We start from the raw sequence: 23,197 nt of genomic DNA, 5'->3' as shown, positions 1-23,197 counted from the left end.
GCATGTGTGGAGAGAGAATTTTGCCTAGAATGAGAAGTGGCAAACACATGGCCCAGCAACGGGAGCAGGCCATTCAGTGGAGCAAGCAGGAGTTCTCTGGGCTCCTTATTTACATATTATTTTAAAGGAAAAATTTCCATTTCATTTTAAGAGCAGGGGAAAAACACTTCTGTAATATTTATCTTTTCAAAGCTCATCTACTTGTGAACGTTTAACAAGGCTTAATCAAACATGACAAGTTCCTTGATAGCAGACTGACAGAAGGAACTGTTCATGGAGTGGTTATGCAGCAGCTGTGTATCTTTTCATATCATATATCAGATGTAGAAAACCCTGAGCTCAACCAAAGAAACCATTCCCGGGATTTTTGTAAAAGTGAAATCCTTTGAATATAATTAGTCTTTAAATGTATTTTTATTGATACATTTTCCTTAGCGATGAAGTTCTTCATTAGCATGCCAGAATTTAAGGATGAGTATCCGCATGCCATTGACTAATCCCCTTAAATTCATATAACATAATTGTTCACGTTACATGTTTGTATGGCCTAGACAATGTAAGAGATTTAAAGCAGATAGGACTTTTTTTATCATTAAAACATTTGTGTCAGAGAGTGATCGTTTCTGTGTTTAAAAAATAAATGCAGTAATGTTATATTGCCAAATTGTTGAGTAAAATCATTGTTGCCATTTGGCAGGGATGCATTTGGAGCTAATTTAATGTGCTCTGGAGCAATCGATAGTTTTCCGAAACATTTTTCATTTTTCTCTGGAGAAGGAGATTCATTTCTTCTTCTTCATTTGTCACTTCCTATCAAGCCTTAGTGGATGTTACAGGTTTCTCTTTAAGAAAAGCATATATAAATGAGCAGAATGTTAATTAGGATTATACTGCTTTGTTGCCTCCAGCTGGCAGTGAAGGTCATACTGGCTTATATTTTACACTTAAAGCAATGTTTTTCTTAAGCAAACATGACAACTTAAGGGAACTGAAAAAGGCTGTAACGTGAGTCTACTTAGGCTTCTATACCGTTTTGATTTATTTACTTTAATAATTGCATACTTTATATTATTTCAGTAAATAAAATAAAATAAAAAATCATATGCCACTATATAAAATGAGAGAAATTCCAGACTTAAATAGAGCAGGGTGAGGATGACTGTACAGCTGGGCTGTTTGTGGTAGCTTCTCAAGATCTCAGGTGAGGGCTGGAAAGTTTCTGCAAACCGGAAAAGATTTGGGCCTCAGTGGGATGAGTGGGTGTAGTACGTGGAGGCAGGAAAGCCAACAGTGCACAGACATACAGAGACTTTACCCAAATGTAGATTTGGGCTGTGGAGCTGGCAGAGTGATCCTCTGCCATGGCAGTTCCTCGCTTCTAGGCTTTGATTGAGCAAGGATGCAGACCTGACCCCTGGCCTGTGTATGTGCTGCTGGCCAACTGATGGGATTTTCTCACAGCAGACACCTAGCCGTTTTTTGACACAGACGTTTATCATTAAGCCTGTAGTGACAATCCCTCAGATGTTGTTGGAAAATGTACAATGAGTTTGGTGTTAACTATAAACTAGTGACAGGTCAGTTTAATACCTGCCCTCCAGTCAGCCACATAAGGACCGGTGTATATTTGCACAGTAAAAATGGAAAAGAAGTAGTACTGTGCTCCAAAAACAAGAAAGCATGTTCACAAATGTGGACGTTTCTTGTCATACTGACAGCTCGTGTGCTTTGGCAAGCGGATGAAGAACGGCAGGTGTCAGAGATTTATGGGGAAGTAATACGCTCCCAAGCAAAACCGTGTTAAGAATAAACATGTTTATTCTTTAAGAACAATAAAACACATTTTTGTGAATCATGCATGGTTACATACCCCAAAATATGCATTTCACAGAATCACGGAATGGCCAGGGTTGGAAGGGACCTCTGGAGATCATCTGGTCCTACCCCCCAGCCGAGCAGGATCACCTAGAGCACATTGCTCAGGATGGCATCCAGGTGGGTTTTGGATATCTCCAGAGAAGGAGACCCCACAGCCTCTCTGGGTAACCTGTTCCAGTGCTCTGTCACCCTCCCAGTAAAGAAGTGCCCCCTCATATTCAGCCAGAACCTCCTGTGCTTTACATCCATGTATTTGGATTCCTTAGTCTATTGAATATCGTTGCATTCACATCATTGCGCATCATCAAGAATGGAATTAAAACTACGTGATGCCTTATTATCATTTGACTTTGCAGTTACCTTACAAGGGTTGGTGTCGACAGATCCTGCCTCCCCCGCTATCTCACAGATACTTCCCTGATACACAAATACTCTTAGACCCTCCTGCATACACACTTCACATTACACACTTAGAAATTAATGTGCTACAAGGCTAATTGCATCTATCAGCCCATTAAGCAAAACCACATGCCCTTTCTTATGTGAAAGCCAAACCTCTGTGATGGTACCTTTGTCTCTTCTGGAAACTAATAAAAATTTTAACGAGCCTTTTCAAGATGGTTTCTGTCTGCATAACCACTTCTGCTTAATTTAAACAACGCAAGACTTGATTTTTATTTTTTTATTTTTTTTTTCAGCTGAAATAGGGCTTTGAAAAGTCAGTGAATCCTGGTATAGTGCATTCAAAAGCCAGCCTCTGATATTCTTTCTACCTATAATGTTCCCAAGGTTGTTCACAGAAATCTTTGTAAGTCCTACAATTATAAAATGCAGCAAGGTCTTCTGCAGAGTACTGTAATACAGAAGCCTTTAATGTATTTATCACACTTCTCTAAAAGTTAGAAGAGTCTTGCTTCAAGTAACAATTTGAAAATTTTGCTCCAAAACTTTGTCTAATTTTAACATTAGCATCCCTCAACATCAGTTAAGTATTTTTTCTTGCCCTTGGCTTTTAACTCACCTGAAAGATTATATGCACAATTATGTTCCTCTTACTTTTTGTTTAGGTAAGGCTAGACTCCCAGGCCAGTGTGTTTTTTTTTCCTAGCTCCCAAGACTTGTTCATCTTTTCTTCTGCCAGCACAGCACTGCTTCACTGTGTCTCTTTGGACTTATCATTCTTGAATGAGGATGGCACGAACAACACACAATACTTAGATGATATCTTGCAATATCACGTACGATGACAGGAATAGCTTCCCATTATTCCTGGAAACATCTCAGTTACTACAACCTAGGAATGCCTTTGGTTTTCGCATGGTCTCAGAATATCGATGGCTTGTAGTTGGTGGCAGTTCATCCACTGCATATTCAACTTTTTCTTATTCTGACTTGCTTTCAGCTTCCAGGTTCACAGTTTTCAGCAGAACTTTTTATTGTTAGTTCATGACCTTGCATTTTATAGTCTTACTTGTACTTGCATCTTAATTTCTTGCATTGTGAAGGTCATCCAGTTGCATTTTAATCACTTTTGGGTGATCCAGTCAAATGAATCATTCCTTTCTGTGTTTAAAAATTTGCATCAGTTGCAGATTTATTTTATAATTCAGTGGTCAACCACTGGATTTCAACAGACTTCTGGGTGACAGTGAAAAAAAATCACTCAAATCATGTTTTCTGTCAGAGCTGCAACCTATATATCGCAATATTGCAGGATTGCCAGACATAGGAGATAGAAAAGCATGAATCAGTAGCAAAATACAGTAAGATTATTTTTATTTAAAGCATTTCAGTATGGAGTGCCTCTTCTATTCAGTATTTTTTCAGTTAGTGCTTTCACAGCTTCCTTCAAAATAAAAATAAAACCTTGTTATACCAAACATGAAAAAGGAGGCTATTCATTTAGAACATGAAGAGACAAACAAAGTGGGAAGTTTTTAATACAACATAGTGAAAGAGTATTGCTTCTATAATAATTTTAAGATGAACCTACATATTTCTTGGAAGTGAATAAAAAGTCTTGAATCATAGCCCGAATATAACATTCTGATCGCTATCAGTGGTACATAGCAGTAAGTATTTTATTACTCATTTTATTACCTGTCAGGTACTGGCTATTTATGCTTACTGACGTTCGTGATTACACAGCCCAGTAATTGGATACCTCACCAGCTGCTATTTAGAGTTTTGTGTGGAGAAGGAAGAAAAATTGCTAAAAGCAATTGAGATGTCACCGCAGCATTATTAATGATGACGGCAGAAAATCTTTTACTTGCTTTCAGCGGGGTTGCTGGGAAATGTTGGAAGGGGTGCAAACAGATGGTGCCCCTCTGAGGAGGGTAAAATTTAGGGGAGCCATCGCTGTGCCACTGGAGGAGAGCTCCTGCAGGTCTGTGGTGCTCAGGCTGAGAGCAGCCGGGCCTGCAAGGACTTTGGGATCGTGGGTACCCAAAGCAATAAAACGTCTCAGCAAAACTATTTGGCACTCATTGACAGGGTGGGAGAAGTACCACAGCTGCACCCGAGATAAGCCTAATTTCAGTTCTCCTGTGGATTTCTTGGGTTATCTCTTCAGATAGCAATAACTCTGGCTGCAGTGCAGGCCTGTTCAGTGCTGCTGGGCTCTGAGGGTGTTACGGATCTGCTGTTCCCTAGGGCAGTGGGAGGTGGGTGGTGGGAAGGCCTAGTTTGTTTCTCAGGAGGTCTGAAACCTCCTGCATGCAGTGCAAGGATCACACTCAGCTTTTCCCTGTGGTAAATGTAAAAGAGACCTCAGCCTTGGTGTTTAAGGGACATCAGCCTGTTGTTTGTTTGATTCCATAGCCCTTAGGACACAACGTGCTTCCAAGAGAGAGGTTATGGCCCAGCCGTGCTTTCTGGCACCCAGAGCCCTCGTGTCCCTGCTGCAGCCTCTCCCACTGACTCCAGTGCCACAGCCCTGCACTCCTGCATCCTGTTCCTCATTCTCCTGTCGGTCTCTCCAGGTTTCCAAGTGGCAGTGACAGCAGTAGTAGCTGTAGCTGTAGGGCTTAGGCTTTTTAACCCATATTTGTCCTAGTCAGCATTTCAAAGGAACATTTGCTTCTCCTAGCCTTGCTACTGAGATAACAAGTCTACATTCTCTGACAGATTTCAGTATTATTTTTTTTAACTGACCTTCCAGGAGTCCTACACTGTTTCTTCCTCTGTTCTGTCTGTGAAATACTTTATTGAGAGTGATTTTTGGCAAAGGTCCATGAGAGTTGTTGGGATTTTGGTTACTGTATTAATCCAGTCAAGGGATGTCTGTAACAACAGCTGTCCTGTGGTTCCTGGTCTGCACTTTGAAACTGCGATGGACTGGTTCTTTTGGGGATCCACATGGATTAGGGACATGGTTTAGTGATGGGCTTGGTAGTGTTAGGTGGTGGTTGGACTTGATGATCTTAAAGTCCTTTCCAACCTAAATGATTCTGTGATTCTATGAGAAACACAATTGTATTTGACCTGCTTGTGGAGGACAAAAACTGTGAGCTCCTGAGTTTTGAGGGCTTCCACCCCAGCTGGGGTGGAGCAGGCAGACTTCCACTTTCCTTATGACTGGGGCAGGTGAAATAAGAACTTGCCTGCAGTTCATGTTTTCTTCTTTGTAAAGCATAGATTTATGCTTTCCAGTGAGGCAGAGGCACTCGAGGTTAAAGTGTGTGGGCAGTCAGAAGTATTAGTTATGTTTGTATATATATTTTGATTAAAAGTGAAATGAAAGTGGCTGACTTGGCAGGCGGGGAGATTAGCAGCTTTACAGCTTCGTGTGGACATGAGGGGATAGTGTCATTAGAACTGTAGCCTTGTGAGCTGCTGAGTTTCCCTGCTTCCCTAAAGAGAGAAGAAGAAATATTGTTCAGATCTGGTGATGCTGTTGGACTGCCGTCAGGTATGGGTATATCACAGCATGAAGAGAAGAGCGGAGGGCATCAGCAGTCCACTGTACACATTCCTTTCCCTTACAGAGTCAAACCCTAGAAAAATGCCTACATAGACGTTCCAAAACTTGACGTAAATGTTGTCTAAAGGTCCTATTTGCATTCACTGCTTAAACAGATCAACGATATTATGATGTGCTGTTTTAAATGAAGACCAGATACAAGCTTAGATAATTGCACCTTTGAGTTTTAAGAATGCAACTTTGGTTTTGTAAGCAGTCTGTACTTTTGTGACAGATCAATACGAACACACGGATCACATTTCCTAGACACACAGTCTAGAGTAATCACCACGGAGGCTGTGGTCTGATATTTCTGGATTGAGTTTGTGAGCGGAAAGAGTCTCTCCAAGAGATGTCATTTTGATTTCATCCTAGACCCTGCTCCATGCTTGGGTCTGCTCCCCAGAGCTTGCTTTGACCCCTGGCCAAGTCTGTAGGGCATTGAGAGTATTCAGGATATCCCTGGGCATGCTCAGTGACCTTATTACCTTCCAAATTTATAAACAAGGACTTCAGAAAAGAGGCATCCCCGCTATCTCATTGGAAGTCACAGAAGCACTGTGGGATCGCCGTTTCTTTGGAAGCTTTGGGCTTTCCTCCATGCGCCAAGAGGCGGTTTGACTGAGATCTCTCCATCTGGCTCTGTGCTCTGGCATCTCCTCACATTGACGGCATGGCTGTGGGCAAAAAGAAACAGAGATAGACACAGTGATGAGAACTGATAACCGGAGATTCTGTGAAGACACCCTCTCGAGCCCTATTTCAGATGGTAGAGTTTCTTCTCTGCCACAGATACCAAATCAGAAATATCCTCATCCTATTTCCAGTATGACCCCGTGTTGTAAAGGGTGTTTTAGCTCCTGTGAATATCAAGTAACAGAACTAAGCGATTGCAGAGCTGAAGCATAAATAGAAAGAGGAACAAGCAGCAGTGAACCGCTGACACTTCAGCTGAGACTTGGCAAGCCCATCTGGAAATGCTTGTCCCAGCAACACACATCACATTTGCACAGTACCTTCATGATTGCCTCTGTGTACAAAGTTTATATCATCACTGACCTACTTTTTTTTTTTTTTTTTTTTTTTTTAATGCTGGCAGTGAAAAGGCAGAAGTTTAATGTGAAGGGAATTATAATTCTTAAGTATTTCATGTCGTTCTGTATTTTCCTGTGTGTGTATATGTGCGCAAACATTGCCATATGCTCACTTACTCTGTAATGAGCTGAGCCTGCAGCTGACCTGTGTGTTAACTTCCAGTGGGAATCAGGCTCCTAATGCCATCTTTTGGTAAGTACCTACCTCGTGCTGTAGACAGCTCATGCAAAAATGTGGAGGAAACTCCTTTAGAAAAAAAGCCATACTTTGTGACCTCTGGGAGGATACAAAACTGTTCTGTTTTCCATAGAAAGGAGACGTTCGACTTACTGGTGCAGCACCTCTGATGTCATCTGAGAAGAGGTGTGGAAACATCATGATCTTAACTGTCATCCAATATCCTCATCTTTGGCAAGAAGTTTTTTTCTATCCACTTATTCCTGTCACAGAGGATGCTGTGACTTGCTTTGCTTGGAAATAAGTAAATCTCCTCTGACAGAAATTCCAGATGTATGAAACTTGTGAATGAGCTTGAAGATGGCAGAAACCACCTTCAGTGCTCTTCCCTTCTGTGCATCACTATTAATTTCCAAGGGATCCGGTGTGGCTCAGCTCAGAGTTCGCCTGGAGGTGGTAAAGCTGCAGAAGTGGAATGCATCCTGGCTGCCAGGGCTGGGGCTGGGCTGTGCGGACACGGTCGCTGCAGCCAACTGCCTGCGCTGGAGCAGGGAGTAGTGCAGCTGTACCGTGTGAGAGTGCTGGGACTCATCAGCTGCGGCTGCGGCAGGACGTGCCTCATGCCATGGCTAATTACAGCATCAGTGTACATTGTTTGGTAATTAGTAAATTCTGCTAAGAATATCCATTTTAAATGGTCTCTTCGCTGGTATTCTTCCATTAAAAAAAAGAGAAGTAGTTCTATAATTATGCGTTCTGTGATACGTATGAGATATATATACACATAAAAATATGTACAAACATATATATAATGTATGTATGCATATGTGTGTGTATGATTGCATGTGTGTGTGCATATGTGTGTGTATCATTGCTCCTTACTGGTTAAAAGAAGTGAATGAGCAGAGCACAATGTCAAAGCCATATAGAATCATAGAACCACAGAATCATTAGGGTTGGAAAAGCCCTCCAAGATCACCTGCTCCAACCATCCCCCTACCACCAATGCCACCCACTGAACCATGTCCCCAGGCACCATGTCCAACCTTTCCCTGAACACCCCCAGGGACGGTGACTCCACCACCTCCCTGGGCAACCAGTCCCAGTACCTGACCGCTCTTTCTGAGAAGAAATGTCTCCTCATTTCCAACCTGAACCTCCCCTGGCACAACTTGAGGCCATTCCCTCTGGTCCTATCACCAGTTACCTGTGAGAAGAGGCCGACCCCCAGCTCCCCACACCTTCCTTTCAGGCAGTTGCAGAGAGCAATGAGGTCTCCCCTGAGCCTCCTCTTCATACTGTGCTGCCCATTAGGTGTCAGGATCCAAACTATTCCCTACACATTTTTACTGATCTTTGCTACAATAAATATAGGGACAGTATAGGATGTACCAGGGAATGGCAGATGAATTATTCAGAAAGCTACCAAGAAGAGCAGTAGGCTTTTTGTCTTTTCATGCGTAGAAATCAGGACTGGGTGGTGTTCTGCAAGGTAGATGTTAGCCAAGCACAAACTACTAGACTGAAGAGAGGGAAGTAGCTGGGTGAAAGATTTGAGCTGTGGTCCAGTCAGTGAAATCAGTGCTGTTTTCAGCCAGCACATTGGCCTTCTGTGGGTTTTAAAAGCAAAGTGAGGCTCTTGTGCAGTCACTGCCTTTGCGAAATCCTTACCTGTTGGTTCAGAGAAAGATGCAACAGACTTTAAAAAGCATTATTTTCCCTAGTGGAAAACAAAACACAAATTTCATGTAGCTGTGAGAGCAGTTTCTTCCCAAATGAGGTCCTGATTCTTTGTTTCTTAAGCAAAAATTTAGATTTTTCCATTTTCATGACTTTTCTGACAGTTGGTAAAGAAAATGCCTAATGGCTTCTCACCAAGTAACGTTGTTCCTGACTAGCCCTGAGCACATTCACTGCGAAACAGGAGCACAGTGCTTCAGGTTAGCCCTTTCCACACTCCACAGGAGGAAGGCACTTTTATCTGGAGCAAGAGTCCCCGCATATTATTCATTAGCACCAACTCCTGTTTAGACAAGGCCCCAAGAAAGCTGTTCTGGCATGCATGCATGCAAATACAGACTGTCTCTGTTTGTTGTAAGAACAAATATGAGCCATAGATATCAACGTGTAAATATTAAAGGGTTGCATGTGCCTGTTCCAGTTCACAGGGAATGGCTCAAATGCTTTAGTTCTCACATCATATCCCACAGGTAGCAGAGACCATGGGCCCAAATGCAAAACCCAGCATGTTACCTTGAATAATGCAGGGAATTACATACGGATGATGTAGTGGTGTACACAAGATTGTTTTCTGGAGATAAGCTCCAGTCCAAGGGGTTGCTGAATGAAGGTTTCCCCCATGACCCCTTGTTGTTCACCCTTTCTCTTCTGCCTCTTCTCCCCTCAGGCTGCTCAGGTTTGGTAAGGCAGCTAATTTTCCTGAGCAGCTCTTGTGAGAAACATCTTCTAGCGAGAGAAATGCGCTTAGTGTCAAGTGATATCTTCTCCAGCCATAACGTGGACTAGCTGATGAAAAGTGAGTAACATCACTTACAGGAAAAACATTGAGGTCTTTTGATGAGAAGCCTATTTCCAGGTGCCAAGGGATAAAGAATTTACCACTTCACTTAATCCTTGGTTCCAGTGTGTAATCACATTCTGTTACATTTTTTCCCCCTTTTTATCCCATTTGATTTGGCTCCTGATAAATATGGCTGAACACTGACACATTTTTAGAGTTCTGGCCTAAACTTGATTTATGTACTGCAATGTAAGCCCAATAACTTCATCTGGGGTGGTTACATTTGTACTGTGTGCTAGGCACAATTTCAATTTATTGAGCTACTTCTCCTCCATAAAATTTGATTTTTAGCAGATTCATAGAGGTGAGGGAGCCTGACAGACAGGAGAGCATACAAGGGAGAAAAACAAATTCCCTCTTTGTTCATTTCAAACAAATTAGCAGGAAATAATTCAGCATGTACATGATGGCTATACACCGTAGAATAAGTACCCACTTGTATGTGGAAACTGTACATAAATATTTTTTTCAGGTTTGTTGAAGCTTTATGTGGTAATGTTCTGTTTGACTTGATGATTTTGTAACCTCTTAGAAAATTTGGATCCACGTTAGCTAGTGGGTGGAGACAGTTAAGATAATGAAATTTCTATGAGTTACATGAATATAAGCAAAAGGGTATTGAGAGAGACCCTATAATGCTCTGCGTAAGAAAGAAGGCTGTAGAAGGACCCCGTATCTTTTGACAGGACAGAGAACTTAAAATACTTGAGACTACCAAGTGCAGGAAGGCCTTCAGCCAGAATTTAAGACACAAGTGCTCGATTTTGGTTCTCTTGGCTACTGGCTTATTTACAGAATACTGTACCCCTCTTGGCACACTCCAGCATGGAGTTTGTGCAAAGGATTCGTAGAACCAGGTTTTCCCTTTTGTATCAGATGAACACCATTCATTAAGACGTAGAGCAGTGACTGAAAGGTGGGTAGAGCTGTCTGCATATGTATTATATGCTTTTTCCATGTCTTTGTTTTTCTAGATTATTGTGCGGCATAAGACTTGATGAACATTAGCAAAACCTGAAATATATTTTGAAAGTAAAGCTCAGTCAGAAATACTGATAATTACCCGTTCTATAATTAGAGCTGTGTAGGCTTTTCTTTCTAAGTATGGCAACAGCTGTTAGAGCACATCTGGAAAATATGCTTTAAGCAAAGATATTTTAGCTCAGAGATTTTCACGATGCTTGTGATATTTACCAGTATTTCCTTCCAGAATACTAATCTGATTTATTAGTGTTTTTAATAAAAAAGTTTTCATTTTTTAATGCTTCCAAAAGCTGGTTTTGAATTCATATCACGGATTGGACATTCCGCTGTAGTTCAAGGCTGAACGCTGCAAAACGAAACCATTGCTTTGCTACTATTTTTAGGTAGAAGTTTGTCTACTGCCCTAATAACACTGTCGTCACCAATTTCAGCCAACTGTTTTCCCTTTCTTTGGTTCTAAAGAGACATAATTGTTTCACACTGGAATCACGTTGAGAGGCCAGTTGGTCTCATGGCTGGACTCCTACTCTGTGCTTCCCGTGACCCAGGTTAACACCCTGCTGTGCTATAAAGAAAATAGAGAGAGTTGTTGCCCCTACAGTTATTACAGCATCACTCAGAACTTCATTCAAGTCGGTGAGAGTATTTACATGGTAGCACCCTGGGCACTTGGAAATGAACGGCAATATTTCTGCTTGAGGTAGGAGCCCAAGAGTTGTGGCTTCAGTGTTTTCTTAACTGCTGTGTACATACCTGGCACTGCAAAAACGGGATGAATAAATTTATTAACGAAAAACAAAAAGAAATAAACAAGAAAGCAGAAAGCTAAACAACTTAAAAAAACCTCTGTCCATTAATTTATTGATACAGATGTTACTCATTATATTTGTTTGGAAGAAAGTGACTAAAAATAAAGATGCAGGACCCAAAGGCCTTTAGTAACGTAGCCAAGATTTTGCATTCAGACCTAAGTGTCTCAAAATCAGCCAGCCTCCTTGCTTTCATTATGATGAGGGAATGTTGCAGATAGACAGCATTTACCAATAGTTTGCAGAGTAAGAAATAGGTTTCCCTTTATTTAGAGTAGGAGGCAACTTTTTTGTGCTAGATAACATTGCGTTGAAACAGCTTTGTGACTAAATTTTAAATCATAAATGCTGTTCTTTTGCAGCTGGAGGCAAAATGGAGTTACCCAAACAATGCAGATACTACATTTAAAAAAATGTATGAGGTTTAAAAAAGTCTATGGCGGTGGTACTGCAAAATGAAAGAGTGACATGGAACAGATTAGCGGCAACGTGGGAAAATTAATTCCAAATTATTGACAGTTTAATTGACAGACAGGAAGCATTTTAATGTGCTTCATATGCTCTGCTGTTCTTCATTTTTCAGTCTTTTCCACCGGACAGAAAGCCAGTTTTCCCAAGGGTGGGGTTTGAAATGGTACCAATCGGTTTGTGGGGATTGCCAGCATGGGTGGAAGGCTCTTTTCCCCTTGTGTCCAACAGCTGCAGAGCCCTCGGGGTGAGCCAGGCTTGGGCACACTGGCTCAGCTCTTCTCCCAGTTTTGCTGGTGGCAGAGGTTCTTTGAGCACCAAACTCATAGGGTGATTTTCGATCCGCAGGCTCCGACTGCACGAGGAGAAGGTCATTAAGGACCGGAGGCACCACCTCAAGACGTATCCCAACTGCTTTGTTGCCAAAGAGCTGATTGACTGGCTGATTGACCATAAGGAGGCCTCCGACCGAGAGACAGCAATTAAACTTGTCCAGAAGTTATTGGATCACAGCATTATCCATCATGGTAAGAGCAATATCACTTCTCAGCTAAATTTTATTGGCTGTTGTGAATCAAAGAGAAATCCCACTCCTGTTCTTCTCTCAGGTATAGGACAGGTAGGGTCCTTTCCCTGCCAGGAACAGGGTATCTGGCCTGAAGGGTTCTGCTCCACAAGTCCCCCCACTTCCCCAGGGACATGGAGAGGCAGTCAGGGTGTAGAGTTGTGTTCCCCATGTTGGCACAGGAGGGAAGTCCCTGCAGACCGTGCTGCTTCTTCCCTGCCTCCCCAGCATCCCCAGCTGGATCCTGCCCCCTCTGCTGCCACCACCAGGCTCTGCCTGCTGTCCTCCCCTCCCTGATCCCCCTACACAGCCCCGTCCTCCCCTGCCAGCTGAAAAACCCATCTGAAAAATCAGCCAGTAAAAAAAAAAAGTTGTCTTTCTTGCAGGGATTTGTTCTCCAGCTCTGTTCCTCGCACCAGCTGCACAAACATTTGTGCTGCTACAGCTGCAAGAAAGTTAGATGTCCGACTGTGCCCTGATTAATTTTCTCCTAAACTTGTTGTCTGTTTGAGACCTGTTCCATTTAGCGTCTTGAATAACAATTCACACTTATGAAAAGGAGGCTACCAAATCAGTGGTAGCATTTAGTTGCCTTTTAGTGCACAAAGAGGCTGGAAAGCACAAAACCAAAGAAGATTCAAGCCCTTTATTTCAAGTATCATTACCTATTTCAAAAACACAAAATGTACAATTTGTTTCTTTTTTAATAGGAAATAGAGCAACTGCTAACAGATGACTGTTGACTTTATGCAGGGGTGACTGTGTGTGCAGGGATACTGCTGCTATCAGCAATGCATTCACAACACCTTAATTAAAGGAAGAAATGCACATTCTGAACGCGTGCCACTTCTACAGCTTCTGCTTGGGTATTAAATTAAAATTCTGGGTTGTTATGGAAACTGGGACTCACGGTAGATAGTTAAAGAATAAAGTAATTATAGGGTATTCAAATCTGACTACTTAATCCTCTATTGAGAAAATGTCAGTGAAGAGTTGCATGGATGCCTGAGTGACTTAATTTAATTGAGCAATAGATATTTTATTTCTGAGTGCTTGTTTAAAATTTTAACAACCTTTAAATGTTTTCTACCTCAGAATCCAATTGCACACTGTAACTTTCATACAAATTATATACGTGTGTGTGTATTACACATAAAGCAGGTGTCTATTGAAAATTTTCATGCGTTATGATTGAAGTTAATGAAATTGTTAGTGAAGTTAGAGAGGGCAAAGTCAGGTAGGTTTAATCAGGTTCTGCAGGGGGCCCAGAGCATCCTTTCAATACCAGCATCAAGTGCAAGCAGTACCAGCTCCTGCTGCACGTGAGCCCATGCAGGTGGGCTGACAGCTCTGCTACAGCCCCTTGCTTGGGATTGCCTTCCCGTCAATTTACGCCCTTGCTGCAGCTCTCTTCTGGCATTTGCAGGAACCCACCATCAGCTGGTCTCGTACAAATTCTTATTCAGTTTTTCTCAGTGTGCTCCTGTTGTACCTCCCATTTGCTAGCTGGCATGGCAGAGAGATTGAGACAATTTTAAGTGAGCAGAAGGCTTTGATTTTGACTGTTTCTGCAGGGAGACTCAGCTTTCCTGCAGCATTGTTTAAATGGTATAAGTAACATTAAGAAGTTTGCCAATCCTTAAATCACTGGCTGCTCTGCACTGGTATCTTTTTAGACAAACTGTTTACATCAAAAGGTTTTCCAGGTATCTACCAGATGGATGCTTTTTTGCTATTCATAGCTATAGTTATGAAACTGACAAACACCGATCCCTCTCAGCTAGAAATTTTGTTACCTGTCTGAAAGTTTTCTTCAGTCTTTTATCATTTATTAAACCTGCATGTGGCTGTATGCTAAGAAATACAGGAGGCTAGACTCCACTCATGCTTGCTTTGTAGTTCACTGGTGATACCTGCTAAATGGATTCTCAACCCTTTAGCATCCTTGTGAAGATTTTTTTTTTCATTTTACATTTCAGTTTGTGATGAGCATAAAGAATTCAAGGATGTCAAACTGTTCTACCGCTTCAGAAAAGACGATGGGACGTTTCCGCTGGATAATGAGGTGAAGGTGTTCATGAGAGGACAAAGGCTCTATGAAAAGTACGTTGCATTCAGTATCCATCATCTGTCAATAATACTACCGCAGGAGGCAAATGGTACTTGTTCATCCATTTTTGTATAGTCAGAGATTTCCAAATGATGCAGTAATTGGCCTGCATAATCACGTGACTTCATTTTGTAACCCTTCTCTCTTTACATTTCCCTTTTGCTTTCCTACCATGTTGACTTGTAGCACTTTGGTCTCAGGCCAACAGTATGAGTTTCAACAAGGATAAGTGCTGGTTCTGAACTTGGGGTACAACGACCCCAGGCAGCCCTACAGGATGGAAAGCTACCCAGCAGAAAGGGACCTGGGGGTATTGGTCGATAGCTGGCTGAATATGAGCCATCAGTGTGCTCAGGTGGCCAAGGAGGCCAGCAGCATCCTGGCTTATATCAGAAGCAGTGTGACCAGCAGGGCTAGGGAAGTGATTGTCTCCCTGTACTCAGCTCTGGTGAGGCTGCACCTTGAGTACTGTGTTCAGTTTTGGGCCCCTTGCAACACGAAGGACATTGAGGTGCTGCAGCATGTCCAGAGAAGGGCAACGAAGATGGTGAAGGTTTTACGAGGAACAGCCCAGGGAGCTGGGGTCGTTTAGCCTAGAGAAAGAGAGGTTCAGGGGAGACCTTATTGCAATGACCTTTAAGGAGGCTATAGGGAGGTGGGGATCAGTCTCTTCTCCCAAGCACTAAGTGATGAGACGAGGAAATGGCGTTAAGTTGCACCAGGGGAGGTTTAGGTTGGATATTAGGAAAGTTTTTTTCACTGAAATGGTTGTGGAGTATTGGAACAGGGTGCCCAGGAAAATAGTTGAGTCACCATCCCTGGAGGTCTTCAAAAAATGTGTAGGTGTAGTGGTTAGTGACACGGTTTAATGGTGGACTTGGCAGTGCTAGGTTAAAGGTTGGACCAAGTGATCTTAGAGGTCTTTTTCGACCTAAATGATTCTATGTTTCCATGATTCTATGATTTTGTTTAAAATGAAATTGCATTTGTTATATTATGTTGTCTGTGGTTTGTAAACACATCCTGTGTCAGAACCCAGTGTAAATTTTAGTCCTTTCACTCTATTTTATAAAAAAAGAGCCACAACCGGATGATTGGTCATCTAAAATTGTAATCACAAGACCCAAAACTTTAGTACATCAAAATATACTGAACAAGTGGCTACATATTTCTCTGCAACTCCGTCTCTACGGCTTCACCAGGAGTTATGATTTTAAATAATGAGTGAAATTAATCTTCGCTGTTCCAGTCTGCAAAGCTTCTGCATCAGAGAGCTTATACCAAAAGCAGTTGCAAAAATAAACCTCAGCCAAGAACATCTAATTAAGATTTGAAATTAATGATTGTGCTGAGATACTGAATATCCCACTGGATTACTTCCGTCAAATAACTAGGCAGCTTAACCGTACTTCCCGATCTATAATTAATGACATTTTTATTCAGGATGTAGGGATTGTAACGTGGCACTTTCAAGCAGAGTGAATAAAATGCATGTTGGCATGTGCTACAAAGTAACGCAAAAGTTGCGGTGTGTTATTTACCAAAAAGCTTCAAGTATTGCTCTGGGCTGAATCCTGCCCACACTCCCTCTTGGTGGGAGACACTGAGTCCTCTGGCTGGAGTCGTTTAGTTTCCCTCCTGCAATAAATTAACAACTGTATAGAGGAAGGTGTTAAGCAGAAGGCTAAAAACACTGCCATGACCCCTTGTTGGACAGTCCCCTATTGCTAGTGTGTCCCAGGGTTTTCCCGAAATGCCGCGCCATTGCCTATTCCTCCTGCTTCCCCTGCACAAGAGGGCAGATGCAAAAGATCAGCAAAACAAGGGAAGGCTGCCAACTGCTCTGTTCATTGCTGCCAGGGGACTGGGCGTGTTGTTGGAAGTGCCTTCGGAACAACTCGCCAGCTCTGCAGCTTTCCCCAAAGCAGGGTTGTGGTATCTTCGCTTGAACTCTGTACCAGGTGTCAGGACAAAGCCAAGTTAAAAAGCTGGTGGTAAATGCTGTCTTCAAGGTTAGGAGGCTATGAAGGGCAGTTTGGTGAAATAGCAGTTAATCTGAAATATAAAAAAACAACTGTAAATGCCACTCCTTTTGTTGCACCTGCCGTGTAAAATTTAGGATCACAGAATCACAGCATGGTTTGGGTTGGAAGAGACATTAAAGATCATCCAGTTCCACCCCCCTGCCATGGGCAGGGACACCTCCCACTGAATCAGGTTGCTCAAAGAGTCATTTCTGTGACTGTGACTAATTAAAGCAAAAATAAATTGGGTAAAACACAAAATACGCCACTGGGAAAAATCCTTCATTGGATACACTGGGAAAGATAGTTGGATTGCCCATCTCCAAAATCTCCTGTGCTTTACGAAGCACAGCATTTGCTCCTTTAGTCTCTAACACACACTCCCTCAGGCATAGCCCACGCTATGGGAAGTTGATTGGTGTGTCTAGACTGCAACCTTGTTTTCAGTTTTTAGCTTCTGTGAGCAAAATCATGTTTTTTCTTGGTGAGGCTGATAACAGTCCCCTGCATGAAATGAGCCATGGTAGGAAAAGCTCTGTCTGCCAGTGTGTCTGCTTCCATCCCCATTTCTCTGCACGGAGAACCATCTCCAAACCAAGCTTTAGTGTCCAGTTCGCCCTACACTACACCAGCAGAATGGTGTTTATAAAAGGAAAGGAGTTAATACCCAAACCAGCACCTATATCTAAATATAACTCATCCTCATGAGGTGGTTGCTCCTAGGCAACGTATCTAAAGGGTTCAGAAACTTTTAGAACCAGCCCCAAGTGCTAAATATAGTGTAGCTTAAAAATACATGGCATTTCAAAACCGGTCTGTGACAGTCAAAGCTGGTAAAAATTCTCCTTGGATCACTGGAAATATTTTGTATTCGCGGGAGATAAGACTGCATACCTGGGCTGTTTGGGTTTACTTGTTTTCAGTAGCAAAGCCAGTCTGCAGAGCACTCTGATTTCATTACATCCCCATTAGCAACACCTTCACAGTTTCATTGGATGCATTTTAAACTCAAAATCCAATACTGAACGTCAGACTAGTGCGGAAAGAGTTCTGCAGTGAACTACACACATGGGTAATACAAGTCTTTGCTTATAGCATTGAGAAAGAAAATATTAATTCAGCATAATTAAACTAGTAATTAAAAGGCAACAACTGGAGAAAGTCTTCATGCACAGATGTGAAATCGGTTGCCAGTATATTCAACTTGTTTATCAAAATGTCTGTAGGCCTAATTTCAAGAGAAATGTGACTATGCCAAAGGAAATGTATCTGCAGCCAAGATGATTTTGAAATGTATCTAAGTTTTTTAGGTGTTGCTGGTCTTCACTAGGCTTTGCTCGTTTAAGACGCACATTGTAATACTATTTCCTGCTCTTCCCCACCCATCACATCAGGGCTGGAGTACCGTTACATTCAGAAGCCAGAGTAGCTTGTGCTTGCCAAACATTGCAGATGTTGTCCAACACCTTTCACGCAGATTTTTACCCTCGATGGGTAAAATGAGCAATATGATTTAGGAGGATGAGCAGACTGCTGCATGGACGGAGGAGGGGATGCATTAGGCAAGTTCCCAGCATTCAGACGGCAGTGAGGGGTAGATGCCTTGTGCTCTCACTGGAACATGGGCCATCAGGTCTGTCTCTAAGCTGAGGAGCAACCTTTCCTTGTCCCCCTTCTATGTGACCACAGAGCTCCTTGTAGCCTGTACTGTCCTCTCTATGGCATTACCTCCCGTACCTATCATGAATGCCTTTGGTGGTTGTAGGTGCCCGATTAGAAGATTTAAAATCAGTCTCTGACCCTGTCCTCCCTTCATTTGCACTGAAAATCATCAAACAGCTCAGATTCCCTGCACATCAGTGCAAACTTTGGTAACCCTTTCTGTGAAAGTGCTTTGAGTTTCAGGTTTATAACTACACATGAAACCTAACGGATTACCTACCGCTTTAAGTCTTCCTGAAAATTCGAGAACAGTTCACTAGACCCAAGGATGGTATCAGTTTTCGTACTCTGCAGGACTGGCCAAAGAGATTGGATGAGATAAGCATGTTTCCTGTTCAACAAAACCCTCCCTACAAGTCTTACATAAATCCAACACAGACCTTTCATAGTTGGGTTTCTTTTTTTTTTTTTAAGTTCAAGTTGTGTAGGCACCATATTTTTATTATGTTTGCAGTTCTCGTAGGTTTAGGTCAGGCGCGCAGGATTGTAGTGTTTCTGGTGCAGTCAGTTTTAGGAGCTACGAGTCATCTCATGACATTGACTTCAGCTTCAACTTTCAGTTAGATTTCACAGTGAAAAGTGCGATTTTATGGTTTTAATTTCAGGAAATTATTCAGATAATTTTGAGACCGTGTTCTTTGAATCACTTTCATTTTACCTCATCAGCGGTTAATTTACATTTATCCATTGGTGCAGTTATTTAGATAAAACGAAGTAAAAAAAAATCTTCTGAAATGTTTTGTGTTTGGCTAAATACATTCCTTTCATGTAGGTTAACACAAGTTGTAACAAATAATAGGTTTTGACATAAACGGTCTCATGTTTTTTGAAACACACAGAAAATGGAAGAGAGAGAGGCAGTTTCCAATTTTGGCTAATGCCAGGCGAGGTTTTGGCTGATGGAAATTGGTACACTTCTGTTGACAGCAGTGGCGTTACAGTGATTTACTTCAGTTAGCAGTGGATTGCTGTTTCTGGGTTTGTGAAACTGTCAATTTGCCGTGTCTGTTTGTTCACAAGTCCAAATCCTTTGCAGTGCTATTCTGGGCACATGCAGAAGGGTGTGAAATGTCAAGCTGAGTGTTTTTCCACTTGATATTTTTCCAGATTTCTTTTGTGGCTGTAAAAATCTAATGATTAGCATCACTTTTTCAAGGACCTCTCTATCTGGTGCTTCAATGAGCTGGTCAACTAATTATAAGCTCATCAAAGAACAATTAACACAATCCTCAGGATTTTTTGTTTGGTGCCCGCAGAGCCTGGGCAACCAGTTCTGGGTAACCATGCAGCAGATGGTATAAAAGACACGAGCTTTGGGTTTGCTTTTTATTTCTCATGGGGAAAAAAAGCTTGGTGAACGAGAGACATTTAGAGATGGTCTCTTGGAGCTCTCTCCAAATCAGGTGTGGTTAGCCTGGGACAGAGAGCTAAGCCTTGCATGCATGCATAGGCAAATAAAAATATGAAAAAGAATAAAACCTTTGCAAGAGTTCTGGAGTCAGTATCTTGTCGCCCATGATACACGTTCGTGCTTTTGACCCCATCCCTGAATTCAGCTAATTTTGACTTTCTTCATCCTTACTCAGCTCAGAGGTGTTGGTAACGACACACCGACGTGGACAGGAGCAGTTCATTATATCTGCCACTCAGCTGCAGCTGTGGCAGAGCAGCCTTTGCCTGGTTTGCTGATCTGCTGCCTGGGGTCAGATCCAGCCAGCCCTGGCTTCTGGTTAGCTCTCATTAAAGTCACTGGAATAAATCCTTCAGGTGAAATAACAAGGGGCAGGTCCCGTCAAACCTCTTCACTGTAATTTCAAATGAAACTTCTGTGTTCTCTATTTCTGATGCCCGACTTCAGAATTCAGAAGCCCCCAAAAAAAGGTGAAGTTATATATTTATTGTACTTCCCATGATTTCCATCAGTTCTGGGCATACTGGCAATTTAAGAAAGTGATCACTCATGTATGGGTTTATATGAAATTCAGTTTTCTGATAAGAAGGGCAAAGATCAAGAGCTTTTGGAGTTTTCACATTGTGGTCCAGTTGTGCCTTTAATTTCCAAATAGTTGGTGAGGGGAGGAGACTTACAATCTTACATGGAAAAAAACTCAAACAAGCCATTCTTGAACTGTTGTTCTGAAAATCTTACCTTTAGCCTATAGTAAATAAAATAATTATGAATAATAATTACATTAATGAATAAAGAGGCTGTGTTTCTCAGTCTCCCAACAAAAAAGTGCGGTTCTGTATTAAAAGAGACTGATTCTCATTTCTTCTCCTCCAAAATGTCAACCTTATTTTTGCATTAACAAAATAATGAGGCTTTTTTTTTTTTCTTTTTCCTTTTGTTTTTATATTGCATCATTTGTTTAGGTGCCTTGAATGGAGAAGAATTTTCCTAGTGTTTTTAAGTTATATATGTGCCAATTGCATGGAGATATGGAGACACCTCGTAATGTTCTTAACTCTTGTGTAGGGCAAACTGAGAGATTATCTCCAATGTCAAAATGTGTTCAGGTGTACAATTTCACTGGCTGCAGCTGCATCGCGGAGTGGTGGGAGCCAAATATTTACCAACCATCCAGACCACAGAGCTGCCTTTTTTTCTTCCTCTTGAATTTTTCTGCAGCTGTTTTAAAGCTTACAGGGAGAATTTTCAAAACCATCTAAATGACTTGGGGGCATAGTCCTGCTGACTGTAAAAATTAATTAGGAATTTTTGAACACATTAGCTATAACTTGGTGCTTTTAGGCTGATTTTATTTTGAGGTCAATTATATGTTAACTTTCAGAGAAGCTAAAGAACTAAATATGGGAAATCCAAAGCTGAAGAACCTTGTTTTCTTTTAGGGAAAAAGAGAAAGCTTTAACTTCATATAGGTATATAAAGCCTAAATTTCCCGACTGAGCTGCTATAATTCCCATACTAAGTTTCGATTGATAGCTTGAGGGAAGATTTAATAAGTTAGGTTCACATCTTTTTGCTTGGTATCAGTGAGATTTGCCAGAATAGATCTGGAGTTGTTTTCCTGAAGCATCATTTTCCCTATCGTTTTTTTTTCCCTTCCCTACCAGGTTGATGAGTTCTGAAAATACTCTTTTGCAAGCCAGGGAAGAGGAAGGAGTCAAGTATGAGCGGACCTTTGTGGCATCAGAGTTCATTGACTGGCTCATCCAGGAAGGAGAGGCCACGACGAGGACCGAAGCCGAGCAGCTTGGCCGCAGACTTTTGGAGCATGGGATTATACAGCACGGTGAGACACTTACTGCCAGGTGGCAAAAGTTATGCTTTTTGTGGTGCCTTCTTCAGGTAAAGTTATGTGGTCTTTCTAGGCATTGTATGTTTGTATTCTTGATAACTTTAGGTAGGAGTTGTTTAACATAAGGGTGGCTTTTTCAAAACTTGTCTTAGTTCTGAAAATTCTGCCTCACATAGAGATGAAAACTAGAATTTGGGATTGTATAATGACTATGTAAGTGTGTGGATGAAAAAGAACGTTCTTATGTTTGGAGTAATTAACTTGTAGAACTTGTTATCAGCAGTAATTATAATTGAGGTAAATAGCTTTGTAAGGATCAGATAGGGATTAGAAGCACAAATAAGCTACATTCTTTATGTAGAGTAAAAACTACATGTTCTGTGTATCTTCCTACTTGTATCTCAAGAAGATACAGTATTTGAGGGCAGGAGCAGAGCACAATCTGATGTCAGAAAGCAAGCTTCCCTCCTGGTCATGTTGCATAATCATGCTGGTATGTTTGGGTAAGAAAGAGGGTATCGCTTTCAGCTCAAGTGTTGTGGTGTTGGTCCTGGAGGTCTGACTCCTCTGAGGCAGGAATCTGACACTTTGTCACGGTCCAGCTCACTGTGGCTGCACCTTCACTAAGGTCCCTGTATTAAAGGTGGAGGAGACAGTTTTCTCTCTCTGTGGCCCCAAGAGTGACAAAATGAACACCCCCGGCATTAAAACCCATTTCATGTGTTGACATCATCTAATTTCAGTGCAGGTTGGACTTCTTTGACTGGGCGTTTTCCACCACAAAGGCAACAGCAGCACCCGTGAGAGTGACAAATGGGGTGCTGGAAGGTGGCAGAACCTACTGGCAGAAGCTGCTAGCAGTGTTGCTTAATGCAAGCAGGAAAGTAATCAGATCCTTATGATCAGCGTGTTGTCAAATCAACGCTAATTCTGACAGAGAACAAAATTCACAGTATTAACAGGCTGTTAAACTACAAGGTGCTAGATTGACTCTCTTGCTTGTTGCTTTGTGAGATAACCTAGTCTTAAGGAATAGAGAAAAAATGGGGGTATAGTGACCTGCATGGTTCCTTCATGACTGTGATCATGCTCACATTATGTTTAGTTTCCACTTACTAGGAGCTACTTCTGAATGTTTACAGTAATCAGCTTCCAGTTCTATAATTACCCCTGTGCTTCCTATGATTTATAGGGTGCCAACTGCTTGGGGCTTGACTAAGGGAAGATATTCCACTCCTTCTCTTTATAGCAGCAGTGATCTAATTCCTATTTTTACCTGAGCATCTTCTGTGTACTATACACATAATAAACATCCCTGAAAAAAAAAAAAGAAAAAAAGAAAAAAAGAAGACAGGTTTATGCTGATGTTGGCATTTTTGCAGAGGAAATAAAGTCACGACTTAATACATGGTGTGAAGCTGGATTTACTTTTCTATTGAAATCTCTGCAAAGCTAAGAAAGTCAGGTTTAATCATTGCAGATCAAACATTGTTCTCGTTAAACTATGGCAAATGATCAGCAGTGCCATTGTCATGGAAGTCGTTTTGTCCCTGTCAAGCA

The 23,197-nt window shown here is 41.7% G+C and overlaps 1 protein-coding gene across 5 annotated transcripts in view; it reads left to right on the top strand.

Annotated features, from left to right (window-relative positions):
• DEPTOR (DEP domain containing MTOR interacting protein) overlaps positions 1 to 23,197 on the top strand; it is an 83,463-nt gene that overhangs the window by 22,883 nt on the left and 37,383 nt on the right. For all 5 annotated transcript variants that reach the window (XM_083824101.1, XM_083824102.1, XM_083824100.1 and 2 more), the window contains 3 exons: positions 12,305 to 12,483; positions 14,501 to 14,624; positions 21,453 to 21,631. In XM_083824101.1, the coding sequence (XP_083680227.1) occupies positions 12,305 to 12,483; positions 14,501 to 14,624; positions 21,453 to 21,631 (482 nt within the window). The remainder of the gene's footprint in view (positions 1 to 12,304; positions 12,484 to 14,500; positions 14,625 to 21,452; positions 21,632 to 23,197) is intronic.

The sequence above is a fragment of the Anser anser genome (assembly GCF_964211835.1).
Source record: "Anser anser genome assembly, chromosome: 2".
Taxonomy (NCBI): Eukaryota; Metazoa; Chordata; class Aves; order Anseriformes; family Anatidae; genus Anser; species Anser anser.
The sequence above is the reverse complement of the archived record's forward strand: the minus strand, read 5'-3'. Positions and strand labels throughout refer to the sequence as shown.